This window comes from Chlamydotis macqueenii, chromosome 1, assembly GCF_036417535.1.
Source record: "Chlamydotis macqueenii isolate bChlMac1 chromosome 1, bChlMac1.mat, whole genome shotgun sequence".
NCBI lineage: Eukaryota > Metazoa > Chordata > Aves > Otidiformes > Otididae > Chlamydotis > Chlamydotis macqueenii.
The window spans coordinates 187,330,973-187,358,216 of record NC_141556.1 but is presented as its reverse complement, the minus strand read 5'-3'; the positions used below and the strand labels follow the sequence as shown (position 1 = coordinate 187,358,216).

Here is a 27,244-nt window from a genome sequence, read left to right as displayed (position 1 = left end):
ACAACAGCCTTTCACTGAGTAGACAAACTAACAAGCATTCAATTAAAATGTCATAGCCATTACCAAAAATTAAATTATTCAATAAAGGTGATTAGTGAACGGAGGACAGAAAGGATTAATACCATCCAATTACCAGTGTATTTAATGAATTCGCAAAATGAACTCTCTCAATAACAGCTTTTCAAAATTAGAGCTGTATCAGGAGTTATTAAAAATGAAAGCACTGCAAGATTTCAAGAATGGGAAAAGTAAGCAAACCTGTCAAGATACACACCAAGTGTGAGGGGTGTAGAAAGTGGAATTAGACATAATATTTTGTATGGTCAAAAGATTAGTTTCAAACTTAAAACACAATGCTGATAAACTAAATTGTAAATGCATGTTCTGTAAAAGTTCAGAGTTTCAGTTCCTTCTTCTGTTGTTAAAAAACATCTACATATACATGAACATACACAAACAACAGTATGATCTTCCCATTTATTATTTAAAACACAGCTTTTAGGTCCCATGATTACTATGCACCGACAGTATTTCCATTATAAGAAACCACCAATTTTGATGTAATGATTCTTAATTTCAAGGTTAAGTACTTTCCCAAGTCTCAAATCTCTTGAAGAAATTCCTTCTTTTCTTCAAAATACTTCTGAAACCACTCAATATGTTCAATCTTCTGTTTAACAGTCAGGTATGGGTTTTTCGAAAGCCCACAGATGACTAGTTCCATGAAGTGGCGAATAGGTCCTTGCTTGGGAAAGTCTTCAAGGTGTTTCTCCAGAAAGATATGTTCATGAAATTCAGCATCATCCTCCATCCCTAACAGAAGGGACAAAAAAAAAAATGACAAAGTCATTATCAGAATATTTAACAAATTTAACAAAGTAAAAAAGGATACAGTTTGCAAATAATCTTAAATTAGTAAAATTAATGGTTCTGTGCCTTTTAATTCTTGTGCACAGTTAAGTCAACCACACAGAAGAGGAAGAAACTGCAGAATTTTAAGATATTCATTTCTCCCTCCACACAAAAAATGTCAGCATATATAATACTCCTGTCTACCATATTATTCCATTCTGTGCTCTCATTTATAACAGTATCTAATATTTAAATTAACTTTCTGGCTGGTAACCTCACTGAAAGTTGATGCCAGAGCATGGGCAATAACTTAAAAATTAAAAAAATTAAAAAAAAAAAAAAAAATCAATCTTCTTGCTAAAAACCTGCTTGACTTGTTACAGGTACCACCTTTTAGATTATGGACACTTTCTTAACACATTCTTTAAGAAAATACTGATTGCCTAAATTCTGCAGAGGATTAAAGAACACAAAATAGTCTCGAACAAATGAGGCAACTTCATAAAGTATCTAATACTGAACACACACTTGCATGTTCATTGCAAATCATGGTTTTAACATGCAATTGTTATCAAATGGGCAGAGGAAATTGTTATTATAACACTTTCTGAATTTGTGAGCATGTGCTGATGTAAAAGTGTTGCGTATCTCACCAGCTGCTACTTTTATATCACAACCAGCACAAAAGCTGATGCATTCAAGAGCATCCACTGGAACAGGGGACAAGGGATTTTTGTAGATCTCTGATCAAATACAGCTCAGATCCTATGGCAAATTTTTGTTCTCTGTCCTGTGGATTCCCTCTGCAGCTGCTCATGCTATGATGCTAGCGTACGCAAGACAAAGACTCGTAACACAAATTCCTACACAGAAAAAAAAAAGGCTGCTTTCACAGTTCCTAACTCCAAGATCAACTATTCTATCACTCTATGATTTTTTCCTCAGTTAGAGATTCATGAAAATTTTCATTTGATCCCAATCTGCTATAGATTCGTAAATGACATTTGCCACTTTAAGTAAAAGTTTATTAGAGAAAAAAGAACTGCATATGAACATTTTCAGATGACAAAAATGGGAAGTCTATCCCATAGACATAAGTGTAGATGTTTTCCTGTACTAGTTAAGGTATGTATGATATATTATTTGACGTGATTAAATCAGGAGTATTAAAACTGACATAATGAAGCCATCTCAGTCCTAGGCTTCCTCCTGTGTTAGAGTTTCTTCTGTTTCAGAGGAGCATCACTGGGATGGAGAAGTCTCTCAGCTTGTATATCCCATTCACTAAACACACATTATTTCTTTCCTGTTTTAAACTTTAGGTCTGCGATGCCAAAGGAACTGGGAAATATCTCCAGTTTGCTCACACATTTTTTTCCCTAGAAATATGTCAGTATCAATGTCACTTGTCACAATGTCACTACATGTCACTTATTTCCCTTGTCCTTGAAAAAGAAAGTAAGTTTCCCTCTCCAGAAGCTCTCTTCCTTTATGGTAAAAGTTTAAAAAAAAGTCATGTCTGCTTCAGAAGGTATATTTCTGCTGTGCTTGGAAACCTATGGTCACTTAGAGAAGCACAGAAAGCACAGAGATGATCCTTTTACCATGTCACCCACACTGACTTTCCCCCACCAAGGCAAGGTGGAATCCCACTGTACCTAGATGCTGCCGTTTGCTTTCACAAGCTACTACCCTATCCAGATTTCCATCCTTCTGTTGGTCACAAAAATCCAAGAGAAAGAAACCAATGAACTCACTACTGAAAGAATCTGAACAACACTGACAGCAAAATTTGGCTTTTTGAATGCTCTTCTTTCGAGGATAAAGGATATTGGGAGAGATTATATCTGATTATTAATTTCTCCATTTTCCTCTCTAACCCAAAAGAAATTAAACCATTTATAGTCCCACACAAAAATTCAGTCAGAAGGAACTATTACATCATGTATTTTGATCTCCCATTTGTCAAAGACATGACATACGGTTTGGGGATGAAGTGTTAAGACCAAACATTTCAGTTAGACCACATATTTCAGTCCTCAAAAAAGTACAGTGTGCATCACAAAAAGAGACCACAATTGCCCAAACCATCAGAGGCTGAGACCTCTGGTGGGAATTGATTAGATGAGATATGCTCGCATGGCTCCCCTACTCCCAGCAAGCCGTAACTCCTGCTGCATGGGAAGAACAAGCCTGTTGCTCTCTCTCTTGCACTGTCCTCAGAAATTTAATTTGAAAGAACACTCATGGCGGGAGCCTAAATTACAGGATTTTCTTTATCAACCTCAAAGCAAGAAGTCACTCTCAATATCCTCTTGCCAATCCCTTATGTACTACAAAACAGGAAGCCTGAGGAATTTCTCTAGCTAAAACACTAACCCTCCCAAGAGATGAGCAACCAACAGGACATCTCCAATGCAGATGTCCACCCTTACAGGAAGTCTTAATGACATGTTCATAGTAAATAAAGATGATCAAGGATCCTGATTTAGTGAAAGATATCCCTGGCCACACGGCAAGGGGGCTGCAACTAGATGGTCTTTAAAGGTCCCTTCCAACCCAAACCATTCTATGATTCTAGGGTTTTTAGAATGAGATGAATTGTGCCTTTACAGTAGGTCCCTAGAACAGATCCAGAATTAGTAAAACAAACGCAACCTAAAGTGATTGTGTAACATTTGCCACCTCTCTTGGCAAACTGATCAAATGCTTCTCTGCTGGGAACAGCATCTCAGCAAAACAGCCAGGACAGGACTTGACGAACTTTTGCCTACAGAAGCCATCAGGGGCAACTGAGGCATTAATTTTCTGAGATTCCCATTAAACCTATCACTTCTGCCATAACAGTCTGTGGCTCACCAGAAGCCTTTGCTCCTCAGAGTGACGGCTAAAGCAAAGTAGCACCAATAATCTGCACTGTCCTTTTGAACCACTGCACTCATCAGGATTCGAGTCATCAAGGCATAAATGCACAGAAATCATATAAAAGAAAGGCAGAAATCAACATTTTTCCTAACTTTTTGCCATGGCAAGTCACAGAGCAGAACTAAAGCTACTAGAAGCAGAAGAAGCAAGCAGAAAGGAGGAGGAGTGAGAACGATGTTACACAAACTAGGCTAATAGCTTGCTGATCTGGTGAAAATTAATCAGAGGTCGGAAAGATGGAGAGGGGGGAAAAAAAAGGTAGTTTTCTGCCTAACAGTTACTTCAATTGCATCAGAGAAGGGAAAGAATACGCAGGCAGGAGCAGACAGCACGGCAGCAGGGTTGGAGAGGCAGAGGGAGGGGGGGAAGAGTGCTACTGGCCACTGCAGCAAGCCAGTATGTCTAGCCACACCTTCAGATGTTCGCATCAAGGCCAGAGATGTTTTAAGAATCATGACCTTGCCCTGATGCCTCAAAGCACAGCACAGTGCCTTGGTAAAGTACTCTAATGAGAACACCGGAGATGCTCTGGAGCCAAGAAAAACAGTTATAAGCGGTCTTCTTTTTTGTATTTCATGTAAAACTTTAAAGGCTTTCATAATGCTAAAAGTTGAGTATACGTGCTTCCTCAACACAAAATTTAATTACACTTACGTTTTTAAAGCCATGTGCTTGTGGCATAGAAATCACACATTTTTTGATACAGAAAAAGCTGAGGTAATGTCCTCCTATTGAGGGAGACTACTCTTACAAAACTGCAAAATTCACAGCAAGAAAGAGCACCTTTCCTTCACAGAGCCACTGAAGGTACAGTATGTTGATATAATTGGAGCAAGGTTCTCAAGATTTTAACTGCACTTTGACATACCTGATCTGATTAACACCCTGAGGCTGGTGGTTTGATAGGAGGGAATTTACCAACTTGATATTTCAACCTGAGAGGTGACAGATTTTGGAACACTCACTGGAATTTTCCACATGACCAGTCTTTGTGGACAAATCAATACAGATTCTTGTTTAAGTATATGTAAAGCCTCTTTGTCCATTCGCCACCCTATCCCAGACAGCGTGGTTCCAGCCACATTGCTGCAACAGAAAAACCATTGGCTGCCAAAGACGCCTGGTCCACTTACGGTCCCAGACAGCAGGGTTCCAGCCACATTACAACAACAGAAAAACCATTGGTTGCAGTGGTTTTAAGCTTGCAAAAACATGACTCGAATATACTCTGATTTCTACATGATGGAACAAATCAATTCTGGGAGCAGTGATTAAATTCTGTGAAGAAATTGCCAAAATAGCATGAGAATAAACATTAAGAAACAATGAACCACATTATGCAATTTGCATCTCCATATAGGATAGATTTTCAGAGATTTCCAGCTTCAGATACTAACTTGTTTTGCTTTCAGTGACTGAATCATTCTAAAGTAGTTCTGTTTGATGTCTTTAATGCCTTTAAATAAAATAAAAAAAAACCCACAGCCATGCTCTACCTGAAGTTATAAAGTCCCCATTCCTAAAATGTACACTTGCTTTCTGTAGTTGTTCTTCCCTTCCTTAACATTCTCTCTTCTGCTGGCTTAACTTCACATAGAGTAGCTTTTTTTTTTTTTTCAAATGGTAATAAAAGTAAATACAGTGCATGAAGATGTCTAGTTAAGATAGATGCACAGAGTGAGTGAATATTGTGACTGTTTTTTCTTACGAAACAGACAGAACAAAGGGAGCAAACAACTGTTTAACACTCAGCCAGTGCTGACAGGGAACTGGCAGATAGCTGACGAGGATCTAGCTAGCCACTTAGTCCAAGAGTCTCACCAAAGATCAGAATAAGCATTATAAAACACATACAGCAGTTTTAAGATTCCCTGTCCTCTGCCAGAAGCTTCTTTAAAGAAGCTGCATAGTAAAAGGTATTATGTAACAGACCTGAATGGTCTTTTGGTGTTGAAAGGATTAGGGATGAGTGAGAAAGGAAAGGAGGGAAGGAGTTCTCCCCTTTTTGGCAGCAGTCAGTCCTCAGATCAGCCAAACCACCTGCAGAACTTCACCTGAAGAGTGCTGGAACGAGTTCATCTGAAGTATCTCTGATCGGGACAGTTGGAAAGTTATGTTTGTTTACTATCAAGTGCATGACTCATAGCTGAAACACTGTTAAAACAGTCAAAGGTTACAACATGCTCTAACTCTCAAAAAAGATAAATATAGACAGATAGTAACTGTGAACAGTGCACGTACCAGCTTCGTTGTCAATTGGAAACTCCCACAGTATTCCTTCTTTCGTCCACTGGATCATCTCCTCAAAACCATTTCGGGGAGGCTGTGCAGTTACTGCTGCAATCTCCTTCGCAAATTCCAGATCCCAGATTGTTGGTGCAGATACTAAAAAAATTTGTAAAGATCTGTCAGCCTGCCAAAGACTTCTCACTAGCTAAAACAAAGTCCTTTAACATTAACTGTTACAGAGACTAATACTTTCAGCTGTGCACTTTTTTCTACCTTAGATGCCAGCATCACCTTTCTCAAATGAGAATTCTCTGTTGAAATTCAAGTCCATTAAATTCTCAAATGTCTGGTGAAAACATATTCTGAACTCCTAGGGGACACTTATTTTTAAGCCTTTCTTTTAAGCAGGAAATTAATTTTTCCAGAATATTTTTCTCCTTTTTGTCTTTCACAAATTGTACACACGACAAACTTTGAACTTGACTGGTGCACTCTGCTAAAGGAATCTTGCTGGTGCACTCTGCGAAAGGAATCTTGCTTACTCCAGGAGTTTTCAGGTATTTCACAACCATACTCTCCTCCAGGGAGACAACTCAACCTACAAATGATAGCAATTCCTTCCCCAGCATTTGTAAGTGTCCCAGGTTTTGTCTCTTGAGCTTGAGAAATCCTGGTTTCCTATTCTTCTCCCAAAGTTAAACAGTCCCTTTAGGGACACATCTTTCCTAATGCATATAATTTTTTTTTTTTTTTTTTTTTTAAATCAAAGTCTACTTATATGGCAGCAGAGTTACTCTTAAGGAGTTCCTGCTCCTCCAACCAGGAGAACTGGTCATGAGCCCAAACTGAACTGCATCGCTGAAGTGAAGGGACCAAGCAGTTACCGCAGGACAGGGAGGAACCGCTGGAGTGCCTTGGGCTGCCGTCTCATGAGCTGGTGTAAATCATGCTCCCCTTTGTTTTCTTGTTTCCCTCAGTTATCAGTTCACTCTAAGCTCCTTGGAACAGAGATCTTGATGTGAATTCAAATGTTACAGTCCATTTAAGTGGATCATGGCCAATCAGCTATTATTTTACCACTCATAAGTGTAAGTATTTGAAACTAAGATATAATTTCATCTTTTGCTCAGTGGCTTATGGAACTAGATTTAAAAAAAAAAATTCCCCCCTCCTTTAAGAAAAAACAAAATGAAAGGGCAAACAGTATTTTACATACTGAAAAGTGTTTTCATTTTTTATGTTAAATCAGAAGATACTTTTTCAAATTATTTCTTACTTAGCAGTGAAATTTCCAGAACTATATTCCCTAGGAGCCTACTTTGATTTGAGAGCTGGAGGCAGTAATAAAATACAGATAAAAGACAACATGAGAAACCATACCAGAACGAAATAATTGTCCACATCTCAAAGAATACCTTCTAATAATGTGCCACTAATAAACCTTGTAACAGAAAAGAGTAGAAACTCATTTTTTCAAGCTTGCTGTAAAGTTGACAAACATTATATTTGCACATCTGTGAAACAGAAAATACTACTGATATTTTATGTTAACAGTTACCGATATTTTATGTTAAGAGTTACAAATAATTTTTTCAGGATGCCAATTTACTTTTCAGTTAACATCGAGGTCTTCAAAATAAATATTCAATACATAACACAGAACTTGGTTTTCTGTAATCTAGAAACAGTATTTTAACTCATTATCTCCACTAATATGAGCCAAGAAAGTAAAAGCAAATGAAACAAGGTATCAAGTGTCACAATGGTATTTCCTGAGATTAATGCAAATTTTTTTTTGTCATCAGGTTTAGTCAGAAAGCCAAGTAATAAACTTCCTGGCTTAGAATATATTGTAGATTTCCTCAAAGGTACCTAGAATCAAACAAGGAAGAACTAGATAAAAAACTGAACAAAGCTTATTTCTTATTATGTAATTACAAATAAAATAAAATCCACTCGCTCACTTACACCTTTTTATTTTAAACACAAAACTGGAACGTGCACACATTGTGTATCTCAGCTTTTTATCTAGGATGACTACGTGCTGTGTGTCTGCACTGTGCATATGCAAAAAAAAAGTTAAATTCCGAGTAAATTTGATTCAACTCAAATGCCAGTTACTTGAACATCACATTTGTCAAGATAGCAAAAAACAAATGCTGCATCATTCATTCTGGTTTTTATGTAAAATGAACCAATTTTAAGGAAACTGGCAATCTTAAAAACCAGCAAATTAAATTTCATTCTAATAAGCAGCTTTCACAGTCCACTACAGAGGTGGCTGCATTGAGAAAGCTCACACCTGCTTCAAAATATGCAAATAGTACTGTCTCACAGTTTACTAAAGAAATTAGGTAAACAAATTAATTTATCTCTGCAGTTTCAAGTGTAAAAAAATAAAAAATAAAATAAAATAAAAATGAGAAAAATATTCAGCTAGAATCTGGTAAAAACCAACAGTCTTACTCTTAAAATGGAAACACATACATATCATCTTCTAAGATACCAGAATGGGAATACTATTTCTTCTGCAGGTGCTGGCTTTATAGATAGTTCTAAGTCACTACACTGGAATAAAGTCTTTTTTCCAAATGACCTCAGAATAGCTTAGGGAAATCAGCATATTAAAGGTCAGTGCTAACAATATACAGTTTCATTATTCAGAAAGAGAAGTGCCCTGCCTCTCTACTCCGCTCTGGTAAGCCCCCACCTGGAGTACTGCATCCAGCTCTGGAGCCCCAAACATAAGAAGGACATGGACCTGCTGGAGCAGTTCCAGAGGACGGCCACAAAACGATCAGAGAGATGGAACATCTCTCCTGCGAGGACAGATGGAGAGAGTTAGGGTTGTTCAGCCTGGAGAAGAGAAGGCTCTGGGGAGACCTTATAGCAGCCTTCCAGTACCTAAAGGGGGCTTATAAGAAAGACAGGGAGAAACTCTTTAGCAGGGCCTGGTGTGACAAGAGGTAGTGGTTTTAGACTAAAAGAGGGTAGATTCAGACTATATACAAGGAAAAAGTTTTTTACAATGAGGGTGGTGGAACACTGGAACAGGCTGCCCAGAGAGGTGGTGGATGCCCCATCCCTGGAAACATTCAAGGCCAGGTTGGACACAGCTCTGAGCAACCTGATCTGGTTGGAGATGTCCCTGCTCATTGCAGGAGGGTTGAACTTTAAAGGTTCCTTCCAATCCAAACCATTCTATGATTCTAAACATATATGAAGAGCTTTACAGCAGGTAAAGCAAAGCATCATTTGTCAGCCACTTACAGGATCTTTCATGCTACGTATAGAAAACTAAACAAGAGAAGGCCACAAAGAAATCAGATGCATAGTCCTGGGGCTTTTTTCTACCCTGCTTATGCTTAGCAATCTGTAGAGCATGCTTATTTCCCTGCAGTCAGAGTCCTGTGTTTCTTTGCCCTAAAATAAATGCAGCAAGTTTGCAACTTGACCAAATAAGCTACTGGAGCCAACAGACCGATTCTCCAGGCTGGTTTTACACTCACAGAAGAAAGATTTACCTTAGTGACAAAAAGTCAGTTTTACCCTTCAAGTTCAGTAACAGAATGTCCTGGTTAGCACAGAAAACAATCTGTGACATCCCATGGAAATTTTGCTTACTAAAAATCAGAGGTACTTTAAAATATTAATTTTCTTATAGGTCTGAAAGCACAAAGTTAACAGATCATAAGTCTCCTTCACAACAGTGAATCTCCTGATATTCTAAAAATTTGGAACTTAGCTTCACTGGGGTTTTCATTACTGAATTTCCACTAACCTGTTTTCAGTGCATTTTCCGTTTCTGTAGAAGCCTTTGTGAATATATTAAGCCTCTTTCCTACTTTGAGACTTCTATAAACAAAAAAGAAAAAAAAAAAAAAGGTATTAGGTATTTAGTATTTCACAACACTTCACAACATTGCTAGGTAACAAATTTAAAAGTACAAAATATTCTCATGAACTAACAGATCTTTGGAGGGGAGGAGATTTAAAAAAAAAAAAAAAAAAGAGAGAGAGAGAGAGAGATAGTGACTCTCTCTAAATCCTCAGGCTTTTAACCAGAAAAAGTGTTTATGACTTTATTAATCATCTGTAACAGAGCTTCCCAAAACATTTTCAGGTGAAAAAATAAGCATAAATCAAACATTATATTTGCAGTCATTTTTAATTGAAATATTTAGGAATCTAAACAAAGCTTAACACTACCAAACCACAGTACTCAAGCAATTTCACAAAGTTGCAACTAAAAAGTGAATCTGGTGATTTGGGGTTTTTCCTTTCAAAAATATTGCACAATTCAGGAAGGGAAAAGGCAACAGCTAAATCAAACAATTCCTGCTTTATGACATAAATAGCCTTTTTGGAAGATTACACAGCCACCTTTTCTGCCATACGGCAAACACTCAAAGTATATCTGCACAATATATTTTAATTAGCATCACCCTGATCCTCTCTCTTCTCAATATAAAAATACTTCACCCTGACCATCTATTTTTAACAATATTTATCTTTAGCACAAGCCTCTAACAGAAAAATATAATTTTAAAAAATCCAAGAGTTCAACAAGTAATCAAAATATATTTTCTTCTAAATGGAAATAAAGAAAAAACAACGCCTTGACTGTAGAACACACTGAACTTTAGCACAAATCATTCTTTTAATCATACAATCTTCCAGGTTTCAATTGAAATTCTAATAGTTCCTACTTCATGTTATTACAAAATCACTGGTACCCTGGCAATACTTGCCCTTTCTGACCTTAAAATTTCACCTCTCTGGATTTACTGCAGATTTCTGATCCCACAACCACTTCTGCAAACCTGCTCTTGTGATATAACATTTTACTGATGTAACTACTCTGGATCTATTTCGGCACACAGCCATCTAATTACAGAGCCTTAGAAGAATGTTGATTTAGGATTATGTTTTCCTATGTGTGTGTAACTCCCAATAACACTGGCTGAAGATACAAGCATGACTTGGAAGAACATTTATTTTAAAATTACTAGTTCAAATTACTATAAAGCAACATCACTCATTTCATTGAAACCTACTAACTCAATTCAAACCTAGATATGCCTAACCCATTATTTTCATATTATCAACAGACAAGTATACCTGTTAGATTTTCAGGGATGCAGGAGGAAACTTAAGACTGAAACTGGAGAGTTTCATCACACAAAGAGGGTGAGACAGCTTCCCAGATATCATAAATTTAACAAATATTCTCAAACATAAGTGAAATTCACTTTACTTTCCAATATGTTAATAAATGAAAAGTTTAGCAAAGATATAAAATAATATACACTGTACAAGCACGTAATAGCTCAAGTTTTTCATTTATACCTCTAAATCGTGTTATTTCTATTCTTTCAAACTTTGAAAAGCACTAAATCCAACACTTTAAATAAAGTATTTCTCATAGTCATTCAAGAATCACAGCCTAACAACAAAATTACTTTCATATGACTACCAACTCTGTCTGATAATTATCCCCAGATTAAAAATATCTATAGAGCTATTCAGTTCCCTCGCTCCTCAAACTACCAGCTTACAGTTGAATGAAAATCCCCGGACAGAAATATCTAAGTCAGGAGGGTTTGGTGTAGAACCTTGTTCCACTTCTTCCTTTCAACTTCCATTACGAGAAGCCCCTCTTGCACTTTCTACAAGCTTTCCATCAGGAAAAGAAAACACTGCTTCCTGGCCTTATAACACTGAAGAGGCCCAAGAACCATACTTCTCTAACAGTTTGGTAGTTCAAGAACAAGGAAGTTACACAGAAACATTTCAGCAAGGAGGCTAAGTTCTTCTAATGACTGATCATTGAAGTTTTTGCATGATCTACAAGGTTCAATGCATATGTTCTGATTTGTTCCTTGAGAAGCTCAACATGAGCCAGCAATACATGCTTGCAGCCCAGAAAGCCAATCACATCCTGGGCTGCATCAGAAGAAGTGTGGCCAGCAGGTCAACGGAGGTGATTCACCCTCTCTACTCTGCTCCCGTGAGACTCCACCTGCAGTACCGCATCCAGCTCTGGAGCCCCCCGCACAAGAAAGATGGGGAACTGTTGGAGAGAGTCCAGAAGAGGGCCATGAAGATGACTACAAAGGCTGGAGCACCTCTCTTATGAGGACAGGGGCTGTTCAGCCTGGACAAGAGAAGGCTCCGGGGAGACCTTATAGCGGTCTTCCAGTACCTAAAGGAGGCCTACAGGAAAGATGGGGAGAGACTCTTCAGTAGGGCTTGTTGTGACAGGACGAAAGGTAATGGTTTTAAAATAGAGTGAGGTAGACTCAGACTGGACACACTGAAAAAAATGTTTACAGTGAGGGTGATAGAACACTGGAACAGGTTGCCCAGAGAGGTGGTGGATGCCCCATCCCTGGAAACATTCAAGGCCAGGTTGGACGGGGCTCTGAGCAACCTGATCTGGTTGGGGATGTCCCTGCTCCTTGCAGGGGGGGGTTGGACTAGATGACCTTTAAAGATCCCTTCCAACCCTAACCATTCTACGATTCTGTTCTATGATTCCTTACGGGAAGTCACAATACTCTGTTTACGATGTACTGAAACAGATCTCTCAAAGAGAGTAGACTATTGTACATCTCCTCATCTATAAATTTATGCTTCTTTTTTCTTAGTTATCCAAATTCTATCTTCAGCATTATCTATCTAAACAAAAATTATTTCCTCAACTTCCAGTCCCTAACCTCAAGAAAAGGAGATTAATTTGCAAATTAAGTTAATGATTAGAGTAGTTAATCTTACTAAAACCAGAACTGCTAGAGAAAGAGTATACTGAGAAGGAATGTGATGATGAGCTCCCACAGGAAAATCTAGACTGCAGGCAAGAAAGCATAGCTTACAGGAGCAAATAGAAAAATAAATAAAAATTACAAGCACTCCTTAATTCATTAAAAAATAGACTGTCCACATAAACCAGCAGCAAGATAAATTTAAGGAGTACCCAGAAATCATCACGTAAATTATAAATTTCATGTCATAGACAATTATAATATCACAGACAAGAGAGAAATCAATTACAGAACAACTTATCAGTTGCAACAAGGTGGTAAAAAAACCAGAAAAAAAAAAAACAAACTTAAAATCTCTTTCAAACTCCAGAGTGGATGAAACTTCCAAACACAGAACATTTATCAAAATTTTCCATTAGATGAAAGTAAGCCTTCAAAGGCTTCAAAGGCTTCAAAGCCTCCATTTTCCAATTGTGTTAAAATAAACACAATTACATTTCAATGCCAAGTATTTTTAACGATCTAAAATCTAGTATTTTAAAAGTGCACATTATTTGATTAGCTGTTTTATGTCAACTGATGTGTTCTCACAGAAGTTTATGCCGACACTAACAGCACTTTTCTTGAAAAATACTTAAGTAATTTATTTAAGCGCCACACTATTACGGTAATATGAATACATACAACTAAATTTAAAATATTACAGTTAGTAATTTTCTTGCACACTCTTCCTACTGAAAGGGAACACAACAAAAATACCTTCTAGAGTCAAAAGACTGAGGTGACAATCTCCCAGGCTTGATTCTTTGACCATCCTCATCCAGCTCCAAGGAAATGCGGTTGGATATCCTCACACCTCTCTGAGCTGGGGACTGCCTTTTAACTGCCATTTCTGAAATAAGGTTGCTGAAATTAAAAATGTGAAAGTAAAAACTCAACAAATGGACAAAGCAAGGAAGTTTGTCACATGTATTAACCAGAAACTACTCTCAATTGTTTTCATTAGCCTCTATAAGACAGAATTATTATTCCTCACAAAATAGACCCATTTTTACGTCATTAGACATTCCACTCTTACTTTTTAAGCCCCCTCAGTTGTCACATTCTGTATAGATTAAATGAGAATTGCTATATTATCCTGCTAAATCTACAATGAATGCTTTCTTTGAAATTATTTAGCTTCCAACTAAAAGAAAAATTTCATATCTGCATAGCAATATTCACAGAGCGAGTTAGGTATGTTTTCCTTAAGTAAATGAGAAATTTTTCTGGATACAAGGAATACACTGCAATAGGTAGGTAAAAATAATCAGGTTTTTGGACAGGGACTAACATTGCCCAGGGACAGAGCTGTGCTGCTGCAGATCAAAAGGAAGCTTGCTTTCACACATCAGCTGACATGGGTCAATCATGTCACCCTAATAAGTAGGTCACTTTTCCTGATCCACTGCAATCTGTTGCATTGCGTAATCATATTACAGCATTAATAGACCACATCTTCCTTCATAATTCTGTAGTCAAAATCATACACGAAGAGCAAACGCTCTGATCTCTTCCAGGGCCGTATGCAGCTCATTCTGAATGCAATAGGCAAAACACACCACCTTTCTGCCTCCACCGATTAGTCCCCTTAACTAGTAAGTCTGTTGGTTGGTAAAGACCAAGCTGGCAATTCTTCCTCACAGCTATCCCCTCTGCCCATCCGCTTCCAGTAACACCCAGTCATCCAAAACTGCAGTGCTCACGTTTTAAGACATAAGTAGGGTCTCAAAAAAAAACCAAAAATAGACCAAGTAAAAAATGCTGCATATCCATTTTATGAAAATCTGAATGAAATTCAAACTATTTTTTTTTGTCAGTTTAAGTCAAAAGAGATTTTACTGACAAGAAAGAAATACTTCTGGCAAATTGTAAAAGCTAATTGCCACAGCGACACAGTAGGATTTCTCGTTGGTCTTCGATGTGGTTTCAAATGCCAGAACAAGAATAGCATAGCTCTTCAAGTACCTAATCTGAAAGAAAGGCACCTGAAAACAAGTCTTAAATAATTTCATTTTAATCTTAAAGAAAAAACAATCTCAGATTACTTGTGTTCCTCACACTAGAAATTACTCTATGAAGTGCCTATTGACATAAGCAAGCTGGTGTTGGGCCAGAGGCTTGACACACTTCTGAGGGTCAAGGGGACATAATTCCTAAGCTCAGTCACACACAGCCCAGCCCAACTGCTTGACTTGGCTCTGACCTAGAAGGCTGGAGTGTTCCCATGCTACAGGGGGATCAGGCTTCCTCAGAGAGGCTCTGCTCACAACTGACCTTGATTTATTAGCAGTTTTGCACAGTAGGTCTGGGCAGACTATGCTACCAAGCTATCAGAATATACAGTCAATGGTATTACATTTCTCACTGATGTCAACCCATCATTGGTATATGAACATTTCTGGCAGCAACACTCATCACTGTCATTAAAAGTGCCCCTGCATTAACTAAAAATAAAACTATAAAGATGTTTTTAATATTTTTTGTAATGAAAACCATCAGATTACAAAGTTATACTCCAACCTCACTGCACCGACAGGGGTCAGACATTACATGATATTACCTCATGTCCCTACAGGACGTTAAAAACCTAAGTTCCTTGATACGTCTCCCTTACAGAGAAGGTCAGAAATAGAGCTTTTGTAACAACCACAGATTGTCTCTCCTTCCTGATTACCAACCAATAAGTATAATACTGAAAACTGAGACCCAAGGAGCTTTGGATATACTTTAGCCTACGCTCTGAAATCCTTTTCCTCTTCTTCACTCAAAACAGGAGCTGAAATTTCAACTTGTAGTGCTGCAGACTTTATTTTGGTATAGTGCTGTTGTAATTTCCACTGAGTGAAACTTCATCCCACATCCATGAAAAAAATAAATTCTTGTATCATTAATATTTTCCCCTCCTAGCGAACACACTGTACTCACACCACCTACAAAACAAGGCAATGAGACAACTGCATACAACAGTGACCTCTAGAGCTCATGCCACACTCCTGGAAAAAAAAAGTTTGTACAAACCAGAAGATTCATACAACATGCAATTATGTACCATAAATCTCAATAGCAATATGCCAATTTTTGCAGTTCAGCATTATATGTGAAGGTATCTCACTTTAAAATAGTTTTAAATAACAGAAGATGGTATATTGGCTTTTCAAATGTGTCAGTATACTGAATGCAAAACCTTTACAGAAAAACATGAAGTAAAATTGCCCATATTCTCTTATTATCAAATAAATTCAACACAAATAATAATGTATGAATAAAAGTAATTGCTTTCTAGTATATTAAAAGCATTTTAGTGCCTTGTGTGGACTGAGATATGCTCAGTCCATAAAGCCATGTTCACGCAAGTATAAGGGCTGCTGGGCTTTTTAAAATCAACGTGGCTAAACACAGATCGGAAAGCTGAAAGTACCATAGAGTCTCAGAGCCTGACTGTGAAAGTTACTAATAACCAAGCTTTCAGTCATGAAAATCAGCAGGATTTGCTGGTCTTTCTTGAAAACTCATCCACTGATAAGAGTTTCGAACTGTTACCTAACTATTAAGGAAGAAACCGGAACTTTTCAGGATATGGAGGTGGGGGTGGGGGGAAAGAATGTATATTCTGGGGGGAAACAAGCTAGTTCACAAAGCTGCCTCAGGGAGTAGAACTTGCCAACTCAAAGCACAGCAAGCCAGCCAAAGTATGACACTCCAAGTCAAGCAAAAAAACGCTGGTTTTCATTGAGGAAGATGCATTTTTCTAACCATAGTAAGTCATCCACAAGCATGTTTTAAAATATTGTAACATTACATCTTAACCCACCAATCAACTAGACAGAGTCACTATATAGCTGCAGGGACTTGAGCTTTTAAATTTCTGAAGAATTTAAACTGTCTTTCACGAGAAAAAAAAAGCCTTTTTTTCTTGGACACCTTCTCTCTTCCAGAGTAGCTACAGCTGGGTAAGTACTTCAGTAAAAGTGCAGTGGGTGGTGAGGACAGCGAGCCCTCAATGCCAGCAGGCAGACCAACCACATTTAGAGAAGAGTATGATTGCCTTAGGGAGCAGATGCAGGCGCATATGAGGTCAGCCACTGCACTTATTCGCTCAGTCAGTACCAGTATGATCCTCCAACATCTTATCAGGTACTGAAGTGGGTTCTAATTACATTTACGTTGGCCACCCACAGCCAATGCCATTATTAAGACGTTTGTGTATTCTCCTCTTCTGAAAACAGCAGTGACAGAGACAGAACAACCTAACTGGTAATTAATAGTTTAATGAACTTATACTTGATATAACATAGTTCTTATTTATTCTCCTTACATTAGGAAGGTAATACTGCACACAAAAAAAAAGCAGAAGCATATCAATTTTACAAAAAACAGCCAGACTTCTAACCTTTAAAGCTACTCATTTTGGCTCCAAGAGCCTGTGGAGAGATAAGCTGTTCTTGAGATCTCCTACATTCAGGCTGAGAGGACGTTCTGAAAACAGAGCACACGAACAGCTTTTGGAGATGCACATACTACCTAAAACCATACTTCCTCCTCAAATAACACAGACTTCACATGTTTGGAGAGAATGTCATACAGGCAGGCTAAAAGGCAAACTTCAATAGTTTTTCCCTTTTCCCTTCACACCCTCTCAAGAACATGCATTTTGTTTAACCGAGCACTGTATATCCCAGCCTCTTTGCAAGAACCTAGCTCAAGCTATTTGCAAGCATGTGTCACATTCCTCCTTAGTTTTCAGTCACTTAAAAAGCAGATACCAGCCACAAACATCACTAGCTTGTGGGCTGCTCTGTTTGCTGTACATTGATAAACATACAAAGCAGGTCCTTTGCTGATCCCTACAGCAACCTACAAATAACCACACAGGTCGAACTTAAAACCTGGTTTGGGACAAATTAATTTTTCACAGAATAAATTAAAACTAAGATAAGCGGCTTGCACTTCACACCGCAAACAGCCATAAATAAAGGTTTCACATTCCTATTTTGCTGAAGATCCAACTTGCTGTTTAGTTCAGCTTTTCACCTGGATTTAACGTCATACTTTATGAATAGTTATCTGAATACTAGCTAAAAAAAAAAAAAAAAAGAGAGAGAAGGAAAAATCTGTCTCTAGCCATCATCCAAAAGAGCAGTACACACAACTGTTTCCATTTCCAAACAAATGTTTCTCATCTCTTTGAAAGCCACACTGGAAACGGAGTTAAGCAAAGAGATGAGTTTCTCGGGCAGACTGGAAAGTTTTGAAAGGAAGGGTGGGGCTATAAATAGAGCTGCTCTAGTTGAGTTCTGCAGAGCTGTCATGAAAATTCACCAGTCCAGACAGAATGTCTGAAACATCTACAAATCCATCCATTGTGTGAGAATTTTGGAAGCTTGGGGGGGAAAAAAAAAAAAAAAAAAACAAAAAAAACAAAAAAAAAAACCAAAAAAAAACACCAAAAACAACTGTTATTTTGCTAGGCTGTCCAAGAAAGTAATGATCCTGGGCAGGAAAACAATTCAATTTCTGCAAAACCATTTTAGAATGAGGATGGCAATATTCAGGGAGTTTGGTATAACCAGACCAATGATGTTCCCCACTATTCATTAATTCCAAGGATAACTTGTCCAAATGTATCTTTTAGGGTCATCTTTCCAACACAGAACCCAGTCACCTTCAAGATGACATTGCAAAATGAGAATTTCAAACATTATTGAGAATAACATTCAATATACAGACCGTATGTTAATAGTTCCCCCCTTTTTCTGTTTATCTGTGGTTTCTTCATGTCTTCTTAGTTGTGCAAGTAGTTCTGATTCCATCTGTTTCTTGTTAAGTGGCAGGGAAGACGCGACTGCAGAAGCAGCCTCCACCAATTCTGGATTTAAAGGTTTGCCTCTGTAAGAGACACAACAGACAAGGAGATACAAAAAAAATAAAAGGCTTAATATATTTAAATTGTCATTTGTGTACTGTCATTTTATGTCTTGCCTCAGAAGTTACCGTTACACATTATCCCAAATGAGAGTAGCCAGGGGACAGCCAGGTTTGCCCTATGTTGCGCTCATCATAACTGTTAAATGATACTGACAAACTCTTGTTCTTAAACCTGAGAAAATGATAGCCCTACACCAATGCCTAGCCACTCACACATGAAGCTTGAAGACCACAGGCAGCATTGACCTGCGAGGTTATAAACATGATGTAACACATTGTGGAGTGCATCCACCTGCAAGACTTGACAATCATTATGCCATTCTTAATTTCTTTTTTCCTTTTTCCTCAATTTTTATTATATTTTATCGGAACAGTGTTTTCCTCTACCCATTAAAATAACTTTCCACAGGCAGATGCTAGTGCTACCTTTCAAGAGTCTCAGTGCAGAAAAAGGTAGAATACTGTAGAAAGCATACATCTTTTGTCCAGATTCTCCTCTGTGATCTACATCTACATTACATTCACTCACAAGATTCTTTTCCATACTTCAAAACAGCATTTGATGCTTTATTTTGTCCTAGATAATAATAATTTTTTAAAAAGTTCAAAAAAAGAGGAAGACAGGCTAAGAAAAGTTTGTTATACTTTACCGATGAATGCCTTCTGTAGCTTTCTGAAGCATAGTACCTTCTTTGTCCAGGCCTTCCAGCTTGTTCGTGCCTTCCTTTTTGACCTCACGTGTTTTTAACTGTCGGAGTTTATTCCTGTAGCTCACTTCTACTTTCATATTTCCAATAATGTCTAACAACTTCTGCTTTGGTGTTTCTGGTGTGCTCTCCTGACTCTTTGATGCCACTTCCGTGGTGCCGTCTTTGGAAGCGGCAGATTTATCTTTCTCAGTAGAAAGCACGCTGCTTGTGCTGAAGAGTTTCAGTATTTTGCTAGATGATACATAAAGTTAAAAAAAAAAAAATCAGAAATTACAAATAACGTCCAAGGCTGAATTTTGTAAGCCTACCAAAAAAAACCCAAACCATTCGTTACAATTGCCTAGGCCTAATCAAGTGCAAGCTGAGTGTTAAGTATGTGTCAAACATGCCCCTTTTGACTTTTGAGAAGGGCTAGGACACTATTTAAAACTCTTGGTTATTTATGGTTTCTTCATCACAAAAACTACATGAACAACTTCATTTCCTCCACAGATAAATTCTGCTTAATCTAGGAACTTAAAGTTAAGTATTCCCACCCTAGATAGCAGACAGAGTTTGAATTCACTGGTATCTGATACTTAAATTTATTAGTACTATAGAAAACTCACTGTAATTCTTAAAATGAGGCAACAAAGAGATCATTTCTAGTTGCCTGAAAAAAGACTGTACACACACATTTAGCTTCACACTGTTTTACATTTCTGGCACTACTCTGGAACACATTCCCCTACTCCCTGTCCTGCAATATAGCAGCTAAGCATTTGTGCAGCCATATGGGGATGGGATCCTGCTGCAAGACAGTCCAGTAACAAACAAAAAAGTTATTTTTGGTATGTTTCCCACCACAACAGCTCCTCTACCTAGTTTACAACATCACTGCAAAGAAGCTAAAACTGGCACAGCGCAGGCAACGATGTGAATCCAGGGAGTTGCTTGGGATATTGCACAGACACAACTGCATTCTCCGAAAAAACTATCATAAAATTCAAAAAATTGTTCTCTTTAACACTCTAAAATGAAATGTTTTAATCTTTACATTCACAAATAATTTTTTTGTTTAAAACTCACCTTCAAGTTATTAAAATTTGAAAAAAAAAATTACAATTAAATATTTATTTTGATTGAAATTTTAAAAATTCTATAGATCTTAAAACACTTCAACAAATCTGAAGGAATTTTGACATACCTTCCCCCCTCGCACACACCTCTCTTAGGCCAAAAGAAAAATCTGCTAGTATCAGCAGGCATCACATTATTACTTCAGTCACTCTGGACTTAATAAACAGTCAGCATTAAACCCTAAATTTCAGTGTTGAGAAGCAACAGGAAAATTTAAGGAAAGCTTCAGAACCACATTATTGAGAAGATGGTACGAGTCCTGCTGTTTTACACTGAACTGTTCTCCACAGATCTTTTTCAAACACATTTTTCATTACTTCAGGCTGTGTGCTCCTTAAAACTATTTACCCATTCAGAGATCTTTGCTTACAGTGTCAGAAAAGCAAAGCCTTAAACATGTAAATCCAGTAGTACCTTGCAGTTTGCATTACTGTATTTCACTTACCATCAGGTTTGTCTTCTGTTCGGAAGCCTAGCCTTGGAAAGCAAACAGCTACAAAAGGAACCAAGCTGCTTTATACATGAGGCTATCACAGTATCGGAGCTTGTTCAAAAATATCAAGGAGCTTTGAAATTAAAAAAATAAACCTGTAACTGACTTTTCATTAAAAGCAATTAATACCTTTCAATAAAAACAAAAACAAACTTCCAAATACTACTTTCAGCCATTGCTTTGGGCATGTACCAGTGCCAACAGGCAGCATGGCTCTGCTGGTACACATGCCATAAAATTATGCTCAGGTCACACAAGCATATCATTCACATCACCCAAAGATGAGAAGGATGGCGAGGAAAATAACACGAGAAACACAATCCACACCACTTCCCTCTACCTGACGTCACTTTCCTGATGAAGAATTATTTTTTTACAATTAAGGATGAAACCTTTTACAGTGGTGGTGGTTGAACACTGGAACAGGTTGCCCAGAGAGGTGGTGGATGCCCCATCCCTGGAAACATTCAAGGCCCAGTTGGACGGTGCTCTGGGCAACCTGATCTGGTTGGAGATGTCTCTGCTCCTTGCAGGGGGGGTGGACTAGATGACCTTTAAAGGTCCCTCCCGACCCAAGCTGCTCTATGATTCCATGACTCCTGTATATTAACCCGTGTCAACAGCACACGGCCCCAGCAGGACAGTCCAGGCCATGGCCTGCTCGCTGCCCGAGCAGTGTCAGTCCCCGAGGCACCTGAGGGCGGGGAGGGGGGCCGGCCGCAGCAGGGCACGGCGCAGTACCGACGGCACCGCGTAGGCCTCGCACTCCACTCACCCGGTCCAGGCGCCACGGTCACGAGAAAAAGTCCCTAAAACACCAGGCCGCCGTTTAACGTAAAGACCAAGGAGCGACAACCTGCCCTCGGGGCGCAGGCCGCGGCCAGGCAACCCACGCCTGCGGCGGACAGGAGCCGCTTTCCCCCGAGGAGCCGAGCAAACTCTGTCCCTTCAGAGGAGCGCGGGTCGGGACGACGCCCGGGAAAGCGCCGCTCCCCCCCCCCCCCCGCCCAACGCCGGGCGCCCTCTCCCCCAGGTGAAGGATTCACAGGAGGCGACCGTACCTGTGAGGCCTCCCCTCCAGCCGCGCTACTCCCACCGCCTCCCGGCCGCTCGCCGAACCGACGAAGAGCCGCGCAGCGAAGCGACCGGTGCCCCCGGCCGCGCCGCCCCAGCCACGGACGCGGCTCCACATCGTTCCCGCGGCGCGGCGACCGGCAGCCGTCCGTCCCCCTGCGCGCTCCCACCAGCGCTGCCGGCTGGGAACAGGAGCCGCGCCGAGCGTTCCGCGCACCAGCGTTCCGCCCGCCCCCTCGGCTCGGCCCAGCTGCCGCTGGGAGCCGGGTGCACGATCCCCTGCCAAAACCACCTCAATCACAGCCAGTTTCTTACAGATTTTCACCTGCTGTCAGGAGTTGCCGGCACGTAAACCAAGTCTTGGGATGGCCCTGGTGAAGCACTTAATACTTAGAGAAGACCAGATAGGCACAAGGGTCTCAGTGGGGCCACAAAGCACTTACCTTTAATGATTTTGTGGAGGAAACAAAAATATCTGTGTTTATTAAGTTCATGTGCTGACTCAGATGGCTGTCATTACTTCCATCACTGAATACTCACTAAATTGGCTCTGCGTTAGGGACATCCCTAATGCCATCCCGGATGGCTCATCCCTGCCAGTTTCCTAAATGTTAAGTACTTATTTCTTTATATTTAAGAAGTAGATTTAATAGATTCAACAGACTTCAGTTCCTAAAAAAAGTCTTTTTTTAGACTCTTGTCAGCAGTACAGATGAGGACAAAGGAAACAGGTAGCAGCATCCAGAACTGTGCTGTCATGGTATCTGAAGAGCAAAGTTACCCCTCCGAAGGATGGACGATCTTGTACTTCAGAGCATAAGTTGCTTTAAGAAATTTAAAAGTAACTTCCTGTACAGCCAGCTAATTCAAGCATCTCTCACCTCCCTCGAAAGCCTGAGCTGCTGAAAACATTAAATATATAAAACACCGGGCCTCAGGTTTCTGCCTGCACCTCGCTTTCAGTGCATGGTTGTCCCCACAGCGGTGTTTCAGCACCCTGCACTGGTTCACTGCCTCGCTTCTTGCCATTTTCAGAGGGAGCTCAAGTGCCCAAGGAGAAGCATGGAGCCCCTCTTCGTGTCCAGCAAGGCTGCCCTGCTTTTTTGCATGTGCTTTCCTTCCAGCTGGGTGGTGGACATCAACCATGGTATAGGAAGCACAAGCTGGCAAGCAAAGGGAAAAAGGAGACAACTTTCTTTTTCTGGACAAAATCTGTCTGCAACTAAATAATAAACTGGGCTTACAAATACCAGAGAGATGAAATCTGGTGGTTTCCCAGTCTCTGCTCCAGGATATGTCCAGGATGGTTTTGGGGTGCCCATCCTGGACACATACAGTGGATCTGCCTTGAGGCCTTTAGCTGTTGCTGAAGAAAATGGCTTCCTGCTGTAAGCACAAATACTAACGAGAACCCTGAACTAGCTGAAAAGCATCAGAAGAACTTCAGATGTACCAAAAATGCAAGGCAAATATTGAGTCTGGCTCAAGTCAGTGCAAAGAAACATTCCTTCAAAGACCTATCTCTGCAGGTGGTTTACTCTGCTGTAAATCCAATCGTATCAATGCAATCCTTGCACACAGCTGAACACCTCTGATGTTTTCACTCCTGTTGGAATCAAGTAACGCTTGTGTCATCAAATGTGCTCCAAATTATTTTGGCAGTCTTCAGCTGCATTTTCACACAGCAATGCATCCTGCACTGCCCAGCTGCACCACATACCCGCATGTTCTCCATTGTTGTAGAGTCACAGTGAGCAAATACCAAGTGATAAAATGGTGGCTGCCGCTAGTCTCGTCTCTCAGAAGGATCCCTATGGCAAGAACATGAGGTTTTTTTTTCCCTCAGATTTGCATTATCCCTCATCCCTGTCTTTCCAGATAGATTTGTAGTAAGGTCTTCAAGCTCCATGCTTACTAGGAAGACACCACAGTCCAGGAAGTTCTGGAGTGCCCAAGGTGGTGGGACTATCTATGCTAGTAATTAATTTGGTGCAACAGAAACAGACCAGCAGACTGAAATGTCTCGTGTTGAGGCTCCTCACCTCCAACTCGAGGAGTCTACTTTGCATTAGGTTAGGGCCAAACATTCTTGTGAAACATGTGGTTCAAAGCTGTCCCCCAAACCTTCACTTCATTGACTGCAGCCTGCTCTGGAACAGCCAACACTGTCCTCTCACTTGCAGTTGACAGTAGTACATCAGTACCCAAATCACTATCACCTGTGTAAGGCCTTACATGCAGAAACCATCTTACTCTTCCTCCATGTACAACCCCCATGTGGTACTTTACTGCTTGACCCACCTCTCCAAACAGTCTGGACAACATCCACTTCAAGGTGCTGGGTGAGTTTTGATGGTCTCGTTTCTGCAGCTCTGGCTGCTATTCTGGAACGATACTTGCGAAGAACTGACGTTCATCCTCCTGCACAATGAGGATTTCTCTAAGAATTAGGAAAGGCAAAACGGCTTTCAGGGAGCAAATGGTTTGCCTGTGGTTGGCTGGAGATGGTGGGCCCAGGAGACAGGCTTGGACTGCTGGGATCCTGCAAGAAAAGAACGCACATCACAAGGAAACCCTTTCTTCTCCTGCGTCAAACAAGTTTCCATGGCACCCTCTCCATAGGTGAGGGGTGCCATGGAAACTTTACAGCTCCCAGAAGTTACCCATCCCTCCAGTGCTGAAACACTCTGCTCAAGAAGGGTTGTGCCCCTCCCGTCACACAGTGGGCCATCAGATCCAAAGCCAGTCACCCATACCCCAAGCCAGATCCCTTCAGTCCCAGAAAGCACTTCCATGTTCCTGCAAAGCACTTGCAAGCCAAGCTCTCTGCACGTGTCCCATTTCTGTCCTGCCTAAATCCTTTGAGGGGAAGCTTGAAGTTAAGCTTCCCCTCAAAGGATTTGAGGAAGGGGAAACAAATTGCCCATTAGGACCTCCATGCCAGCACAGTGCAGGGGCAAAAAAAATATGGTTTGGCTTAGTAGATACAGCTGCAGGTATCAGAAATAACCATGTGGTGGCAATGTGCTCATTGTGGTGCTGCATTTCACGGCTATAAAATCTCCCAGGCAACTTTTCAAGCACTCTCACCAACTCCATCTTTTGTACAGGGTCCATCCAAGAGCAGACCAGGACTGGTGGTCTGCCTGAGGAACGTGGTTATGAAGCATCCTGAAATACTCAGGGGCTGATGTTTCAGCTGGCAAATGGCAATAGCAGGCAGCACATGGTTCAATGGCATAGTAATCGCAAGCTTCACTGTGCTGGGGGTTGGATATTTTTCACCAACTGGATCTTCCAACACCTCTCCAGTCCTGCTAAAAAAGAAATCAGCACACAGGTCAAAACTCTTTGTGACTAAACCATAACCTCTGAATATTTCTGGTCATTTGAGATGCACAACTAACTCACCATCACTAACTGGTTACCACAGACTCAGCAATTATTTCTACATTAAAGCAATAAAGTAATTTACAATTTGATGTATTGCTTCTAAAACCGTTTATAACCTAGCCTGCTCTTCATTAACAACTGCCATATTTTTAAGAATAACCTCTAACCATTTAAATGAATGTTTCAAGCAAATAACCAGATAGAATAATCAGCCATATCTCAACCCCACGATTTAATTAAAAGTGACGGAAAAAAAAAAAAGTACATTTTACTTTCTGGTATTTATAATGCTTTTTCCTTGGTTTGAGCTTTGAAAGTAGGAGCCGTCAGTTTTATTTGGGGTGAAACACCATGGATCTAAACTCAAGTACGTAGGTCTGTGTGTCTCAATCCACGCAAACACGTGCAGTTCAACAGGGATTGCAGGCGTACAATGCTTCCCAGAAACACTGCCTGCTCTGGCAGATTATCTCGTGTATTACTGCTCACCAACACACATTACAGCTGCTGCTCATTTACCTCTCCACAGGCTGTGCAGCGTCCTACTGCTTTCACCCGGGCAATGCTTCTGATGAGCCTTATGGCAATCACTTCAGAGAATTGCTGATCAAAAGAAAAAAAGAAAAAAAAAAAAAGCAGTTTTGTGCAGTTTCAGCTGAGGAAAGTGGTATTAGTCCTCACCACAGTGGTTTAAGCCATTATACACCACTTACATTTCTGAAAAGCTAGAAGCACAAAAGTGACATCTCAGAAGTCACTTGTTGATCTGCAGCAAATTGCTTATGAATGTCTGTCCATGTCCAGTTTAATGTGCTGTGGGTCACTGTCGTTTATGCACCAGTAAAAGCTTTTTTTTTACTAGACATCAGAATAGGAATACCTTTTTATTTATATCCCCACAATTATTTGACTGTTCAATCCAACTAAAGAGGCAGAAGAAAATCCTTTTTATTTTAGTCAGTATCCAAGATGCCAGGTATATCTTTATAACTTTAGATAGAAGACTGTAGACTGCTGTATCTTTATTTTTTAAGTATAAGATAGCTCCAAACTTGTACAGCTTAGTCCTCCAACATGTATGTTAAACTTCATGGGGTACTTTGGGAAAAGGAGAATAGTCATTTTTGTTTTAAGTAACTGTTATTCAGTCACATAGTACAAAAAAAAAAAAAATAGCCACAAGTTAATTTTCATTCTCCTCCATTGCTTGAATTACATTTTAAAAATTAGTCAAACACTGCAAACTAGCAGAAGGCAAAAAAAAAAAAGCCCTCTCGTCAGACGGGCGAGTGCCTGTCTCGGGAGTTACAGCAGTTCTGCTGGGGTTTCCCTGTAAGCACAAACTGGTTTTATTTCAAGGTACTTAATTCCTAAATAAATCCTTCTTTAAAAACCAACAAACAAAAACCATCCACTCGACTGAAACAAAAAGATATTGTGGTTCTAATTCATAAATTCAGGTAAATCCTGCTCAGTAAGCTTAAACAGAGCCCACCAATCACCGGTTTTTGGGGGGGGAATGGAGGATGATGTGCTGTTCGACGCGAGCAGCAGCAGCAGCAGCCGCCCGAGTCCGGCCCTCACAGCCGCCACCACGTCCACACCCACCCGCGGGCCGCGACACGCAGCGCGCCCGGGCGCCGGGCAGGGCCCTCCGACCCGCCTCGGCCCGGGGCTCCGCCGCCCCCGGCCCTGCCAGGCCGCAGGGTTTCGGAGCG

At 40.1% G+C, this 27,244-nt stretch overlaps 1 protein-coding gene across 1 annotated transcript; it reads right to left on the bottom strand.

The window, feature by feature from the left end:
- Positions 1–463: 463 nt before the first annotated feature.
- On the bottom strand, positions 464–22,277 carry MRPS31 (mitochondrial ribosomal protein S31). The gene is made up of 7 exons (XM_086771920.1): positions 22,121–22,277; positions 19,388–19,678; positions 18,540–18,698; positions 13,530–13,676; positions 9,788–9,861; positions 6,019–6,162; positions 464–813 (listed from the first exon to the last, which is right to left on the bottom strand). Exons 1-7 carry the CDS (start codon positions 22,249–22,251, stop codon positions 602–604), a joined length of 1,158 nt encoding a protein of 385 aa, XP_086628046.1. The 5' UTR covers positions 22,252–22,277; the 3' UTR covers positions 464–601.
- Between the last annotated feature and the right edge of the window lie 4,967 nt (positions 22,278–27,244).